This window comes from Rattus rattus, chromosome 1 (genome assembly GCF_011064425.1).
Source record: "Rattus rattus isolate New Zealand chromosome 1, Rrattus_CSIRO_v1, whole genome shotgun sequence".
Taxonomy (NCBI): Eukaryota; Metazoa; Chordata; class Mammalia; order Rodentia; family Muridae; genus Rattus; species Rattus rattus.
Window position 1 is genome coordinate 70,869,170 of NC_046154.1, and position 13,527 is coordinate 70,882,696.

The 13,527-nt window shown below is 39.4% G+C and overlaps 1 protein-coding gene across 3 annotated transcripts in view; it reads left to right on the forward strand.

The window, feature by feature from the left end:
* Positions 1–412: 412 nt before the first annotated feature.
* The window catches only part of Zdhhc21 (zinc finger DHHC-type palmitoyltransferase 21), a 51,532-nt gene continuing 38,417 nt past the window's right edge, over positions 413–13,527 (forward strand). The window contains exons 1-2 of one of the 3 annotated variants that reach the window (XM_032902389.1): positions 413–3,418; positions 11,013–11,208. In XM_032902389.1, coding sequence (XP_032758280.1) covers positions 11,055–11,208 — 154 coding nt within the window. In that variant the 5' untranslated portion in view covers positions 413–3,418; positions 11,013–11,054. The remainder of the gene's footprint in view (positions 3,419–11,012; positions 11,209–13,527) is intronic. The other 2 variants (XM_032902401.1, XM_032902394.1) reach the window with 2 other exon arrangements.

Consider the following 13,527-nt stretch of genomic DNA (forward strand, 5'->3'; position numbering starts at 1 on the left):
TAAAAGAAACAAGCCTCTGGTCTGGTCTGGGTTATGATTTGTTGGTTAAGAATCCCCAGGAAGCTGTGTTAGCTAGTTTGGTAGGCACCTTTTTTCGTGTGTGAGGCTGCTAGCTAACCCTGAACACCTTACTGTAATATCAGCTTATTTACTTGTTTCTGGTGTATATCTCGCTGGGGTAAATGGTGACATTTTCTGGCCATGTCTTTTGCATTATAGGCCTTCTCTTCTCCTGTAGTCATCTCAGAGTAGATTAAGCTTCTTCTAGGCTTTAAGAGGCTGGATGTTGGGGGGCGTGGGGTGGGGAGACAGACAGAGTCAGAGAAACAGAGAGACAGAGAGACAGAGACAGAGACAGATGGGGCAGTGGCAGGGCCGGGGAGTGGGAGTGTGTGTTAAAGAGATAGATCATATTAGGTACAAATTAGCAGTGCTTGATTGTAAACTCACAAATTCTGGCTTTAAGCCTTTTTTCTGTGGTTAGAGTTATTAAGTTGTTCACAACCTGCAGGATTTTTCATCAGTAGAAGCATTTAATGTTATTGTGCTTAGTTCATACCTGCGCTGGTAAACTCTGCTGTGTGTGGGCAAGCCAATCTAGCTTTTTTTCTTCTCCCTGGATGCCTTGACCCAGTGGCTACTTGAAGGGCAATAACTTGCTCATTTTCCCAGTTGGAAGAATGTGCCTGGTTAACACCCAGGAGAAACCTGACTTGGCCTCTTCATTTCTGGTGTTTACTGTACCTGAAATGTTTTTCCCTGGTGTTATTTTTGGAGGAAGGTACCTGTCTCCACCCTACATTAATGTTGCTTTATGTGTTTTTGTACCCCTGTGTTACTCTGTGAAGATTCCCACAGAAGTTTTCCTACATGGAAACAGTGTTTGATAGTCCGTCTTCAGTTGGTATCATTCTACATCTCCCAAGTTATTCTTTTGTCAGGAGAGTGCGGAAGTATGTTAGCTAGCTCAGTGTTGTTAATGGAGGTCCATTGTTAGGGAATAGATGAAGCCAGTATACTGAGCAACAAATGCACGTGAAGGGCCAGCAGCTTATGTTCAGTTCTGTCCAGAATGCAGTGACAGAGAGCCTTCCACGGGTGCCTTCTTGAGACCATTAAAGGAGCCAAAACACTACAGCACCCATGTTTCCTTGGAACTCTTCTCGGAGAACTGTGTCTCAGAATGCCTTAGCTGGACTTGCTCACCAGTTTCTGAAATTGAGTGCTGATGTCCATCCATGTTCCACTCCCTGGTCTGACATCTGGCTTCCTACCTGGAGTAGGAACTTTGTTTCAGATCAAACCTGTAGTTTTCTTTTTCTGCTTAGAAACAGAGCAGACAGCAGAAGAGACGTACTTCTTTCCTGCATACTTATCATACAATACAATGCCAGTGGTAAGACTGCAGTAACTGAAGGACTTCTCACAGTTTATTTATTTTGTGTGAATGTGTGTGTATGCATGTGTGTGGGCACATACTTGCAAGAGCACATTCGTAAAAGTTAGAGGACCATTTAAGGAGTTCATTCTCTCTGTCCACATTATGGGTCCCAGGAATTGAACTCAGGTCTGCAGGCTTGATGGCAGGTGCCTTTACCCATGGAGACATCTCACTGGCCCTAAAGGGTTTATTCTAATAAATAATTCCCTGGCTTTGGTATTAAGCAAAATAGAAAGTAGATGGATGGCTAAATGTTAGTACCACTTTTAATGATGGGGTGCAGGAATGCCTTTATCTAAGAATTGCTAAAGTCATACTTACCTTTAATTCACTTCCTTTCAAGTTACCATTGGGCAGTAGTGCTTCTTTGCTGGGCAGCTCGCAGTGAGGCAGTCAGCAGTCCTGAGTGGGTGTTATCCTCCTTAAGTTTTGCCGTGTTACAATGTTACATGTTTCAATGTTACAGTGAAGCCCCGAATGCACAGAGAGGCAGTACACAGTTTGACCGTAGCTCCCATGTAAGATTTAGGTCTACTTTGTTGATAATAAACTGAATATTGATGATATTTTTAAAATTATGTTAGCTCATTGGCTGATTCCTAAAGTCAACTAGAGCCTGGTATCTAGAGTTAACTGCCATGCTTACTCAGTTTTTAGAGTAGAATAAACTCAAAAGTCAAGTAGCTTTATGGATGTCTTTAAAGATAGGTACATGCAACTTTGGTTTTTACTGTGGTATGTTTGAAAAACGACTATGTTATTTATATTGTTTTGGATGTAGCAGGTTAGTAGATGTAATGCTACTGCGTTATGACATTGTAGACATTTTATAGTTCAGAGGCATTGGGATTCAGGGGCTCCATGTCGTTTGTATCCCACAGAGTGATGTTTTTCTAGATTTTAAGTCAGTGAGTGGCTGGGGTTTGAGTCATGGATGATTGACCTGTGCTGTTTCCTAATAATGTGATTGACAGAAAGTGCTGTGAGGAAACCATTGAGAGCTCCAAGCCTTTGCTGCATTACTGACTTTGGCCATGTTGCAAAATGTACTTGAGGCTTGCTTGCTTGTTTCCCTGGATAAAAGAATTAATTTATTTACCAGTAGTGGGGTAGCAGCTCCTCAAGTTTGTCATACATACGTGGCCCCTAAGACCAGGACAAAGTGAAGAGACCTGTTTGAACTTGGTTAAAGTTAGGGGCTGAGAGATGGCTCAGTGGCTAGGAGCACCTGCTGCTCTTCTAGAGGAGCTGAATTTCTTTAACATTTGTACCCTAGCAGATAATATGTAATTAATAACTTGGTTGAATAAAGAAGTGAATTGGTATATCCTATGTAGAGTTCTTTACAATATTATCTTTTAAAAATTGAACTGTAGGAATTCACTTTTGTGATTGACTCTCAGTGGTCTTGTTACAGGAAGATAATTTTTTGTTAGCATTTTGAATGAGAACATACATTTTTACATTGCCTCTATTCATCTGTTGTGCTTAGGGACTTGGAGCTGCACATTTGATCATCATTGACCTGACTCTCACAAGTGAGCTCAGAATGCACTGGGACTCTGCTTTGTGGCTAAGGCAGTTCAGTAGAGCCCAAATGCGGGACACACGATTGTTTGGTTTTATGGGAAGCGGGTGATTTCAAGAGAGAGAGCTTCCAGGAATAATGACCATGGTGTTCCTGTGGCTGGGTGGAATGTGAATGCACAGGCAGCTGGACTGGGGTCATCTTATTTCTGATCTTAATACCTTTGGTTATTGACTCTTTCCCAGAATGTCTCCCTGCTTACTGTTCCTATCTCTATAAGACATTTTTGTTGAACTTCGTAGGTACTCATAGAGAACTGTTATTGAAGAGAAGCCCATATGATAGAATACGAAATGGAAAGAAAGAAAGAAAAGAATGACTGAAGAAGATAGCACTTCTAAATGCAAGTGCCAGAAAAATCACAGCTCATCTCAGTGAATTTGCAAGTGGTAAGTGGGTAAGGATTTTACATAGGAATGTGTTTGCCTTCTGTGACATAGAGTGTCCTTGCAATCTAGTGTTTAGCAAATTCATTTGCTAATGAAGAATTAAAGACAATTTGGCCTTTTCATATTAAATTTTAACAATGTATTTTAAGACTTTTTCCATTAAAAACCTGAGAAGCATCTTTTTAAATTATAAATCTTAATGGCTTTATGCTGGTCTTTCTGCACCACATTTTAAAAACTAATCTGGAGTGAGAAAGAGAAGCTCAAATTAAACATTTTTGTTTAGAAGACCATTGGTGTCTATGCTTTAGGCTATTTCTATTTCTCAGTTGGTTGAAAAGGATTTAGAGTTTTATGTCCTCACTAATAGAAGAAAACATAACTTGTATATAAAACATAAAAGCCATCCTTCTTACTGCTCTGTCAGCCGTGTGCTATGTGTGGTCTAAGGGATGATCTGTGATGGCCATCTGCTCAGTCTTGAAGTAGCCTGACTGAGACGGCAAATACAGTGATGCCAAGCCTTGGGCTCGGCACATTGAGCAGGAGTCTATGTTGGAGAAGTTGAGGCAGTCAGCTGTACTTCCCAAGTGAGCTTTCTCTCCAACGATAGTCTTCACATAGTAAACATCCCATTCTGAGTTAGGCATTTTTAACCATGCGATAAACAGTAGTACCCTTGGTTGGAGATGGTTTGCTTCCTAACTGTTTTCAAGGACATAGTGTTTTTGCTGTTCAGTTTTCTTCCCTGATTTTCACAGTCTTAGGCAGCCCAGTCCATTCTCATACGAGGGGTCTTGGAGGACATGTGGCATAAACATGCTTGTGTCTGAAATGGGTTGTAACCCAGCGTCAAGAGCCAGCTTCCCAGTGTGCTGAAATATCATCCGAGAGTTGTTATGTTTCTTATACACTGTATCATGGGATGACCACTGCTAGCAGTTTGCTTACTGTTTTCTTCAGACTGACATGTTCTCTGTGTACAAATCACTTTTTTTAAACAAAAATTATTATACTATAACTTAGACCCCCAGATTTTCATCTTAAAAAAAATTCAAAGAGAAGCATGGAAAAAAATTTGGAGGTGTAACACCTGAATACCCTCTTTTAGATTGTGTGGTAGTGACAATTCTGGAATTCGTTTTTTAAAAATACAGAACTATTATAAGAATGTATTTTCTTTTTAATCCCAGGTATGGGATATGGGGCTGCTTCAGACTGTCTGCAGCAGCTGACTATGATTTGCCTCATGCTCTAGCAGAGGCATGGTTTTGCCAGCTATAGATGTTTTTGTGATTGGAATCTGTGTGATGTTTGGAATTCTTGGAATTTTTCAGATGGTATATAAATGCTAGACCCCTGAGAGGTGAGGTGGGTGGGTGCTGGTTTGTTAGTTGTACTCAAAGGAGAAATAAGAAAGACTTTAGATTCAGGGATTCTCTCTCTCTCTCTCTCTCTCTCTCTCTCTCTCTCTCTCTCTCTCTCTCTCTTTTCTCTCTCTTTCTCTCCTCTCCTTCCCTCCCTTCCCTTCCCTCCCCCCTTCCTTCCCCTCCCCTCCATTCTCCTCTCCTCTTCTGTCCTCTCCTGTCCTCGGGTGGGAAAAAGAAAAAGCCATAACCAGCTACAAGCAAAGAAGAAAGAAATTAGGTTCAAGGATATATGTGTGTCCCGCCCCCTTTCTCTCCTATTTAGTGATCAGGAGTGGAATTGGAGGGGGGATAAAGGGTGGGGAAAGTAGAACCCACAAAGTAGCAAAGACCAGCCACTTTGTGCAATTGACGGTCTGGATTTCATCATACACTCACTTGTCTATCCCCATCTATCAGTCAACTTTATTATTTATTATCGTTCTATTTCAGAGTGAACTGCAGACATCAGGATTGTTCTCAATAAGTAGAGTTCAGACTTGGCTTATAGTTTTGACTTTGTAAAGCTTCACACACATAGCATAGAATCCTTCAATCTTCTTCCTTTTTTTTTTTTTTTTAAATTGGATATTTTCTTTATTTACATTTCAAATGTTTTTCCTTTTCCTGGTTTCCCCTCCGAAACCCCCTATCCCATCCCTCCTCCCCCTGCCTCCATGAGGGTGCCCCCAACACTCCAGCCTCCCCACCTTGGCATTTCCCTTCACTGGGGCATCGAGCCTTCACAGGACCAAGGACCTCTCCTCCCAGTGTTGTCCAACAAGGCCATCCTCTGCTACATATGTGTCTGGAGCCATGGGTCGCTCCTTGTGTACTCTTTGGTTGGTGGTATGGGCCCTGGGAGCTCTGGGGTGTCTGGTTGGTTGATATTGTTGTTCTTCCTATGGGTTGCAAGCCCCTTAGGCTCTTAACTCCTCCATTGGGGAGGACCCGGTGCTCAGTCCAATCTGCCTCTGTATTTGTCCGGCTCTGGCAGAGCCTCTCAGGAGACAGCTAAATCAGGCTCCTGTCAGCAAGCCCTTCTTGGCATCTGCAATAGTGTCTGGGTTTGGTGTCTGTATATGGGATGGATCCCCAGGTGGGGCAGTCTCTTTCCTTCAGTCCCTGCTTCACACTTTGTCTCCTTATTTCCTCCCTTGAGTATTTTGTTCCCCCTTCTAAGGACTGAAGCATACACACTTTGGGCTTCCTTCTTGAGCTTCATGTGGTTTGTGAATTGTATCTTGGGTATTCTGAGCTTTTGGGTTAATATCCACTTATCAGTGAGTACATACCATGTGTGTTCTTTTGTGACTGGATTACCTCACTCAGGATGATATTTTCTAATTCCATCCATTTGCCTAAGAATTTCATAAAGTCATTGTCAGAAAATGTACCACATTTTCTGTATCCATTCCTCTGTTGAAGGGCATCTGGGTTCTTTCAAGCTTCTGGCTATTATAAATAAGGCTGCTATGAACATAGTGGAGCATGTGTCTTTGTTATATTTGGAGCATCTTTTGGGTATATGCCCAGGAGAGGTATAACTGGGTCCTCTGGTAGTTCTATGTCCAATTTTCTGAGGAACCTCCAGACTGATTTCCAGAATGGTTGTACCAGTCTGCAATCCCACCAGCAATGGAGGAGTGTTCCTCTTTCTCCACATCCTCACCAGCATCTGTTGTCACCTGAGTTTTTCATCTTAGCCATTCTCACTGGAATGAGGTGGAATCTCAGGGTTGTTTTGATTTGCATTATAAAATTGCAAAGCTTCTGCAAGGCAAAGGACATTATCAATAGGACAAAACAGGAACCAACAGATTGGGAAAAGATCTTTACCAATCCTACATCTGATAGAGGGCTAATATCCAAAATATACAAAGAACTAAAGAAGTTAGACTCCAGAGAACCAAATAATCCTATTAAAAATGGGGTACAGAGCTAAACAAAGAATTTTCAACTGAGGAGTACTGAATGGCTGAGAAGTACCTAAAGAATGCCTCAATAAAGGTACAATAAGGTTTTAGATAATACTGTATTTTTATGATTGCAGAAAGTATTTTTTGTATATACTTGTCTGTCTACTTTGTATACTCGCAAGTGTGTTTTCGTAGGTGTTATAAATAAAACTGCTGGGCTGAAGGCTTTCACATTTTGATGGGTATGCGAAATTGCCCTCTTAAGAGGACTTTATCCGTTTACATGCAGGTCAGCAATGTAGCAATGCATGGGAGTGCTCTTTCCCTGTACCCTCTCGACATAGGGAAAACTGCCTAGTCACTCCGCGTCTCCTCATCCGTAATAACTGCCCATTAGATCTCTTTCTGTTTGTGAGCTGTCTTCTCATTTATTTACTTCGTGTGCCTCTTATCAGCCATGTACTGTAGTGTTCATGTCGGGAATGCTTTGTAATTTCGTTTTTGATGTGTTTGAGCTCAGAAATTTAAACTTTTCTGTGGTCACTCAGTGTTTGCTGGTCTTGATTATGGAGGCCATCCTTACTTACACCAAGCATTTAAAATACTTGCTCTTTTCTTCCAGGGTCGGCTTTTATTGACCTTTACATGGAAACAGAGAGCATTGTGTCTGAAGTGCTAGGGAAGTTGGGATTAGCTTTAAACCCTGAGTTAAATTTAGGCAGTCAGAGTGCTGGAGACTCTTCAGACATGAGCAGCCAATGATGAACATTTTTCATACTTATGGAATAGCAATAAAACCAGTTTTAGCTAAGGTGGGGAGTCATAGGAAACTTAAGTTTACGAATATATGTTTGACTTTGTTTCTTATTAATTATTTTGGCTAATCCTTATTTTTCTCTAAAATTGTCATTCTGACATTACAATTTTCTGTCATATAGTCATTTTTTGTTATTTTTCTTTCCTCAGTGACTCAAATCTTTCTTCTGTGGTGGTAAAATAAGGTGCCTAAAATGGCAAGAAAGGAAAGATTGTATACCTTCAGAATAAATTGAACACTGTAAATATTTCCTCAGGGTAGTTTATTACAGTTGAATTATAATTTCTTTAAAAGTAGTTTGTGCTGTAGTAATTTACATCAGTATGAAGCTAGTCACTATACTGGTGTAGTCACCAGATAGCAATCTCCAGTGTTGAGGAACCAGTTCATCAACTAGTCACTTCAAAGTCTGATGATGAGCTCACCACTTAATATACAAATTAGCATGTGGGGATCTCCAGCTAATGAAAGTACTGGGGAAATGCCATCCTAGACCTGAGCAGCAGTGTTTGGTTTGGTTGTTGCTCAGAGTGTGTAATAGTTCCTGTCCAGCCACCAGCCACACCTGATAGCTAGCCGCGCTGGAGTTATCCTGCTGTTCTCCCGGTTACAGACTCTCAGCTGTAGCCAGCTGTGGTCTCCTGGAAGACCACTGTTCTCCCCGGTCTCCTAGAAGGACTATATGGTGCTAATTTTTACTAATCAGGTATTTGTTCTCAATATCCAATGGTGTGTTCCTTGTTTCATTTCTCTGGGCTCAGTCTTCTTGGGGATGCTGTTGTTTAAGCATTTGCTGTCTGCATATGTTTTCATTCAGGGAAACAGACCCATCTCAAATGATTTTGTTACTGTCTAGTAGTTTCTTTTGCGAGGGATTGATCTTTTCATAATAAGAAAAATTTGTTATTTCAAAACAAGAGGAATTAGAAACAGATTCAAAAGATGAATACTTGATTTTCCTACTTACCAGATTTATATATCTGTTTCTAATGTGAATGTTAGGAATAAGCCACAAAAGTATTGTTGCATGTGAACATAGTTTTTAGTCTTGTGTAGGATTGAAGCTTTGAAAGCCAGAAAGGTAAATGAAGTTCATCCTGTTGGCTATGTTGGGAAGCAGAGCCTCTGTCTTTTCTTTTATCTCTTGGTACTTTAGCAAGGCTGTAAAAAAATTAATAGTAATCTCAGGCCAGCCTGGGCTCCAAAGCAAAGTCCTTTCCTAACTTCCCATCCTCCCAAATACCCTGCAGTGGTTCTCTCTTTAGATGCGCAGGCATTTGTGCTTCTTTAGGTTTAGAACAGTGATTCCTGGCAAATTACACAATAAGCTTTACTCTTTCTGGTTTTCTCTACTTTAATGAACTAACTTTTAAATTTCTAAGAGAGAACAAGAATTATAAAAACAGTAATTTGAACTTTATATCACTTAAATTGGGGGTGTACTGCCTTCGAATTCTTATCATTTTCTTTCTAAGAGGAAACTAGTACCTTTTCTATTAAAAAGATATATATATATATTTAAATTACTTATTTTCTTGGTCCTGCTGGGACTATTGTTACTTAGTGCTGTGTTCTTTTTCTTCTGTTGCTTCAAGAGTTGGGAATTTGTAAGGATGAGAGGAGAGGTATTCTTTTGAATGTAAGTGGCCTTCAGTTGCTGTTTTGGTAGCCTATGGCCCTGCCGAGCAGCAACAGGGTCCTTCAGTGGAAGCCCAGTTATCCATAGAATGAAGTAGTGGGGCTGTCATGTCAGCTACAGACCTGAGAGTCATCCTTGGTTTCTCTTCCACGCCCAGTAGTGAACCAATTAGTAAGGCTTACTGATTGGGTTTTCCTTCAGTAGGTCCCTTCTCTAAAGTTAATTTCGACTTTTGTATTCTTTTAATCTAACGAGTTTGTCTTTAACTGTATTCTCCACAGGAGAGTGTTGATAATTTATTTAAAGCACAGATCTTATTTAACCCCCACTTTAATAGCATTCCTGTGCATACGAATGAAGTCTGAGTGCTCTAAATGATGCCTGTTTCCCTCAGGAGAGAGCCCTGTCCTTATTTCTGAGCCAGTCCATGGGGGGCTTTATGACTTCTGATAGCAGATCGTGATACTTCCTGTGACGCTCAGCTTAGTCACCCTGCTCTGGCTTCTTTTTGCTGTACTGTTGCCTTGTTTTTGTCTTAGATAACCTTTACTCATCTTTTAAGATTGAACTCTGTCTCTGTTCCAGGAAGTCCTGCTTGAATCCCAGTGTAACTAGGCCCACCGTCTGTGCATTTACTGACAACTTGTCACAGGTCTGGAACTTACCAGAGTAAATTAAACCCCTTTTAAGTGACATTTTCCAAACAGATTTGGTTTATTTAAGCAAAGGCCATGTCTTATTAATAGTTGTCTAGGAATAATGTCTAGGAAGTGACTCTTCTAAGAATTTATTAAACTCACTACTGTACCACTGATGTCTTAGTGAAGTCAATGGTTAGTTATTCTGAGCCAGCATCATCTGGGTGATGCACTTGGTTTTAAGTCTTGTAAGGAATTCAGCAGACGTGGAATGGGATCCAGGAATCTGACTTTTTTTTTTTAAAGCTCCTTAGTTGATTCTGGTATGTTGCAAGTTTGGAAATGACTGACCTAATTAATTATTATAACTATTATAGTTTGTCTCAGAGGTGCCCCTGGACCATGTACAGAAAGTAGTTGTTTAACCTTAGTAAGTTATGTGTGCCTACTACAGTACAGATATGTTTAGGTCACTTGATGGACAACACTTCTGTATGAAATGTCAGCTCACTTGGAGACTCATTTAGGGATATGTTGCTGATTGTGAATTCTCAGCTGAATGAAAGTCCCACTTAAACAGGAGTCTTCTTGAGTTGATAATAAGGAAGTTAGGTGGGCTTCATCTCATAGATTTTAATAATTTTAACTACTTGTAATTGTAATATTTCAAAATGATTTTTGAAATATTTCATTGTAATTTTAAGTACATATACAATCTTTATGTTTACATTTGCATATACCCACAAAGTACTACCCAGATCAAGGTGTAGAATACTTTGGCTCTTCAGAAGTTCTGATCAAATTCATTTCCAGCTAGAATACACTCCATCTACTACAAGATAACCAGAACTAGAGACTGTGATGTTAACCTCCTGGTTAAAGTGCTAAGACTTTTGCACGTGTTGTTTGGTGGACATACTCATTCATTTTGTTCATGTCTACACATGAAATTTGTAGATATGGATAAATACGTATTTTTGTGATTTATATTGAACAATTAAATAGAGTTGATTGAAGATTTTAATGAATTTTGCATTTGTTTTGGTAAGTACTTAGTGTTGAGAAAAACTCGAATTTCCTACACAGGAAACTCAGTAAATGTCATGAAGTTTCCAGAGATGTAGTTTTCCATTGAGTAATTTTTCCATGTTAGTAACTCTTGCTTTTCTCTCTAGGATTGTCTTCCCTGGGTTGGCAGGCAGTTTTAGGACTGCAGAATGGGTCTTCGGATTCACTTTGTTGTTGACCCTCATGGTTGGTGCTGCATGGGTTTGATTGTCTTTGTCTGGTTATACAATATTGTTATAATTCCCAAAATTGTCCTCTTTCCTCACTATGAAGAAGGACATATTCCTGGCATTTTAATAATAAGTAAGTTTCTAAGTATTATTACCTCTATAAAGATTTTTTCTCTTTGTTTTGAAGTATCTCCATGCCTTCCTTGGAATGTGCTATTTCAGTAGTACTATTAACCTTTTAATTAAATTAGAGTTGTACAAAATAAAATAATAGTTTTTTGTACTTGGAAAGATAAGACACTAATTTATTTGACTATGTAAAGTATATTTATATTTATATCTATATTTATTTGACTATCTAAAGTATATGAAGACCATTCTGTTCAAGAGAAAAGCCTGACAACAGGAATTGCAGATATGGGAGGTGATTGATTGATTGATTGATTGATTTACTATTTTTGGGACAGGGCTTCTCTGTGTAGTCCAGGGTGGCTTCAGACTTGCCATCTTTCTCCCTCTCTTCTGCATGCCTGGGACCACAGCATCTCTGTGTCTGGCTTGTAGATGGAGGCATTATAAGGAAGGGACTGGTAGATGAGCAGTCCATGATCCTAAAAATGACTTGATTGTGATGCTACTGGATCTCCTTGATCAGTTTTGTCTGCTGAAGCCCAAAGATTATGGCTTGCTTATGTTACTGACAGTCAGATCAGAATAACACGTTGTTGTGGTAATTTCTTACTCCAATAAGCCCTTATGGAAGATACACAGCTCTGTTATGATACTTATAAACTGTCTGCCCGGATTGGGCAGATCCGTCACCATACGAGTTTATTCCCCAGCTGTGGGACCCTTGCTACTTGCAGCTTCTGCAGGTCATGTGGTTCTACTGCCTCCTCCTCCATTCTCTCTCCTTCTGCACCCACTCTCTAAGACCTTCAGTCCCACCTTTCTCTTCCACTGCCCACTCACAGACTCTAGCCTTTATTTGACCAGTTAGAATGGGGAGAAGGTTCACATGAGATCACCTGAATGTAGATCATACGATCTACTCCTTGTTGTGGGCAGCCCCTCTTGAGGAAGCAGAATTAACATCAGAATACAAATAGCACGAGGGCAACACACATTTCCCCCTTTTTGTCCAATAAAAAGGTTCCTTTATGCCCCTCAGATATAAATTGAGCACAACTATAGCAATTATGCAAATATAAAGTATTATATACATTTAACATCCATTCTATCATATTTGTCAATTTAAATTAAGTATTAATCTAGCCTAACTTAAAGAATCTACAGTCCTATACCTGAATTATGTTTTGATTTTAACTTGTATTGCTATCTGAAAACCATCCTTTTAAATCTACATTATCTTTCTCAATGCTAAATAACTTAAGTTTGATTATGATACTATAACTAGACTTCCACCCCATCAGAAATCCTAGAACAAATAAAGTATTACCTCAATATATAGGAAGCATAAAAACATAGCTTTCAAAACTTAAACAGTTTGCAGAGACAACTGACTGCCTGGACAGTTCCTTATTCCTCAAAACATTGGAGCATCTGTCTTCAGCCTTCTGGCCCAGGGTCATCTGATAGACCTTAAACAAAGCAAGAACTGTGAAGGACTAACTTACTCTGTCTTGGCAGAGCTAAGCTGTCGACTATCCCACATTGGGTGTCCTTTCCTGGACAGTATTTTTTGTCTGTAGATGGATTAGGGCAATGTTTATCCAGTGGCTACCTTGCCACAACTGGAACAACTCCATATAGAGGTTTTGATGCTCAGTATCTTCTTTGAACCATGAAGGGGGCACTGTCTCATAGTCAAATGATCTTCAGTCATGAAATAACATTAAATGTTATATTTTGTGGATTTGTGATGTTTTTGAAGACTGCCTATGCAAAGTATACCTGAGTTGTAAAAACATAACTACTCTTAGCTATTTCTATTTAAATAATATTGAAAAGACTTTATTATAATTAAACCAGAATCTAATATAACCATGAGTTTACTGTCTAGCCCTTAACTTGTGTTTTTTTTTTTTTTTTTTTTTTTTTCCGAGCTGGGGACCGAACCCAGGGCCTTATGGTTGCTAGGCAAGCGCTCTACCACTGAGCCAAATCCCCAACCCCTTAACTTGTGTTTCTTAATCATCCTAAACAGTTTGTAATAGCAGCTATAGAAGGACTGGTCAAGACCTTGTGTTCTTAAATGAATTGCATAGGCACAATGCCTATCTAAGAATAACAATAGTAATTCCAATTTTTTTTATCAATATACAAAGATTTATACCAATGAAGACCCTTAAACCTGTATCAATATACATAAATTCTATTCCAATGTAAGAAATTATAACTTCAATTTTACATCAATATAAGGATTTCTACCACTGTAAGATTATAGCTATATAATACTTTGTTTAAGAATAAATTTGATATCTTCTATTTG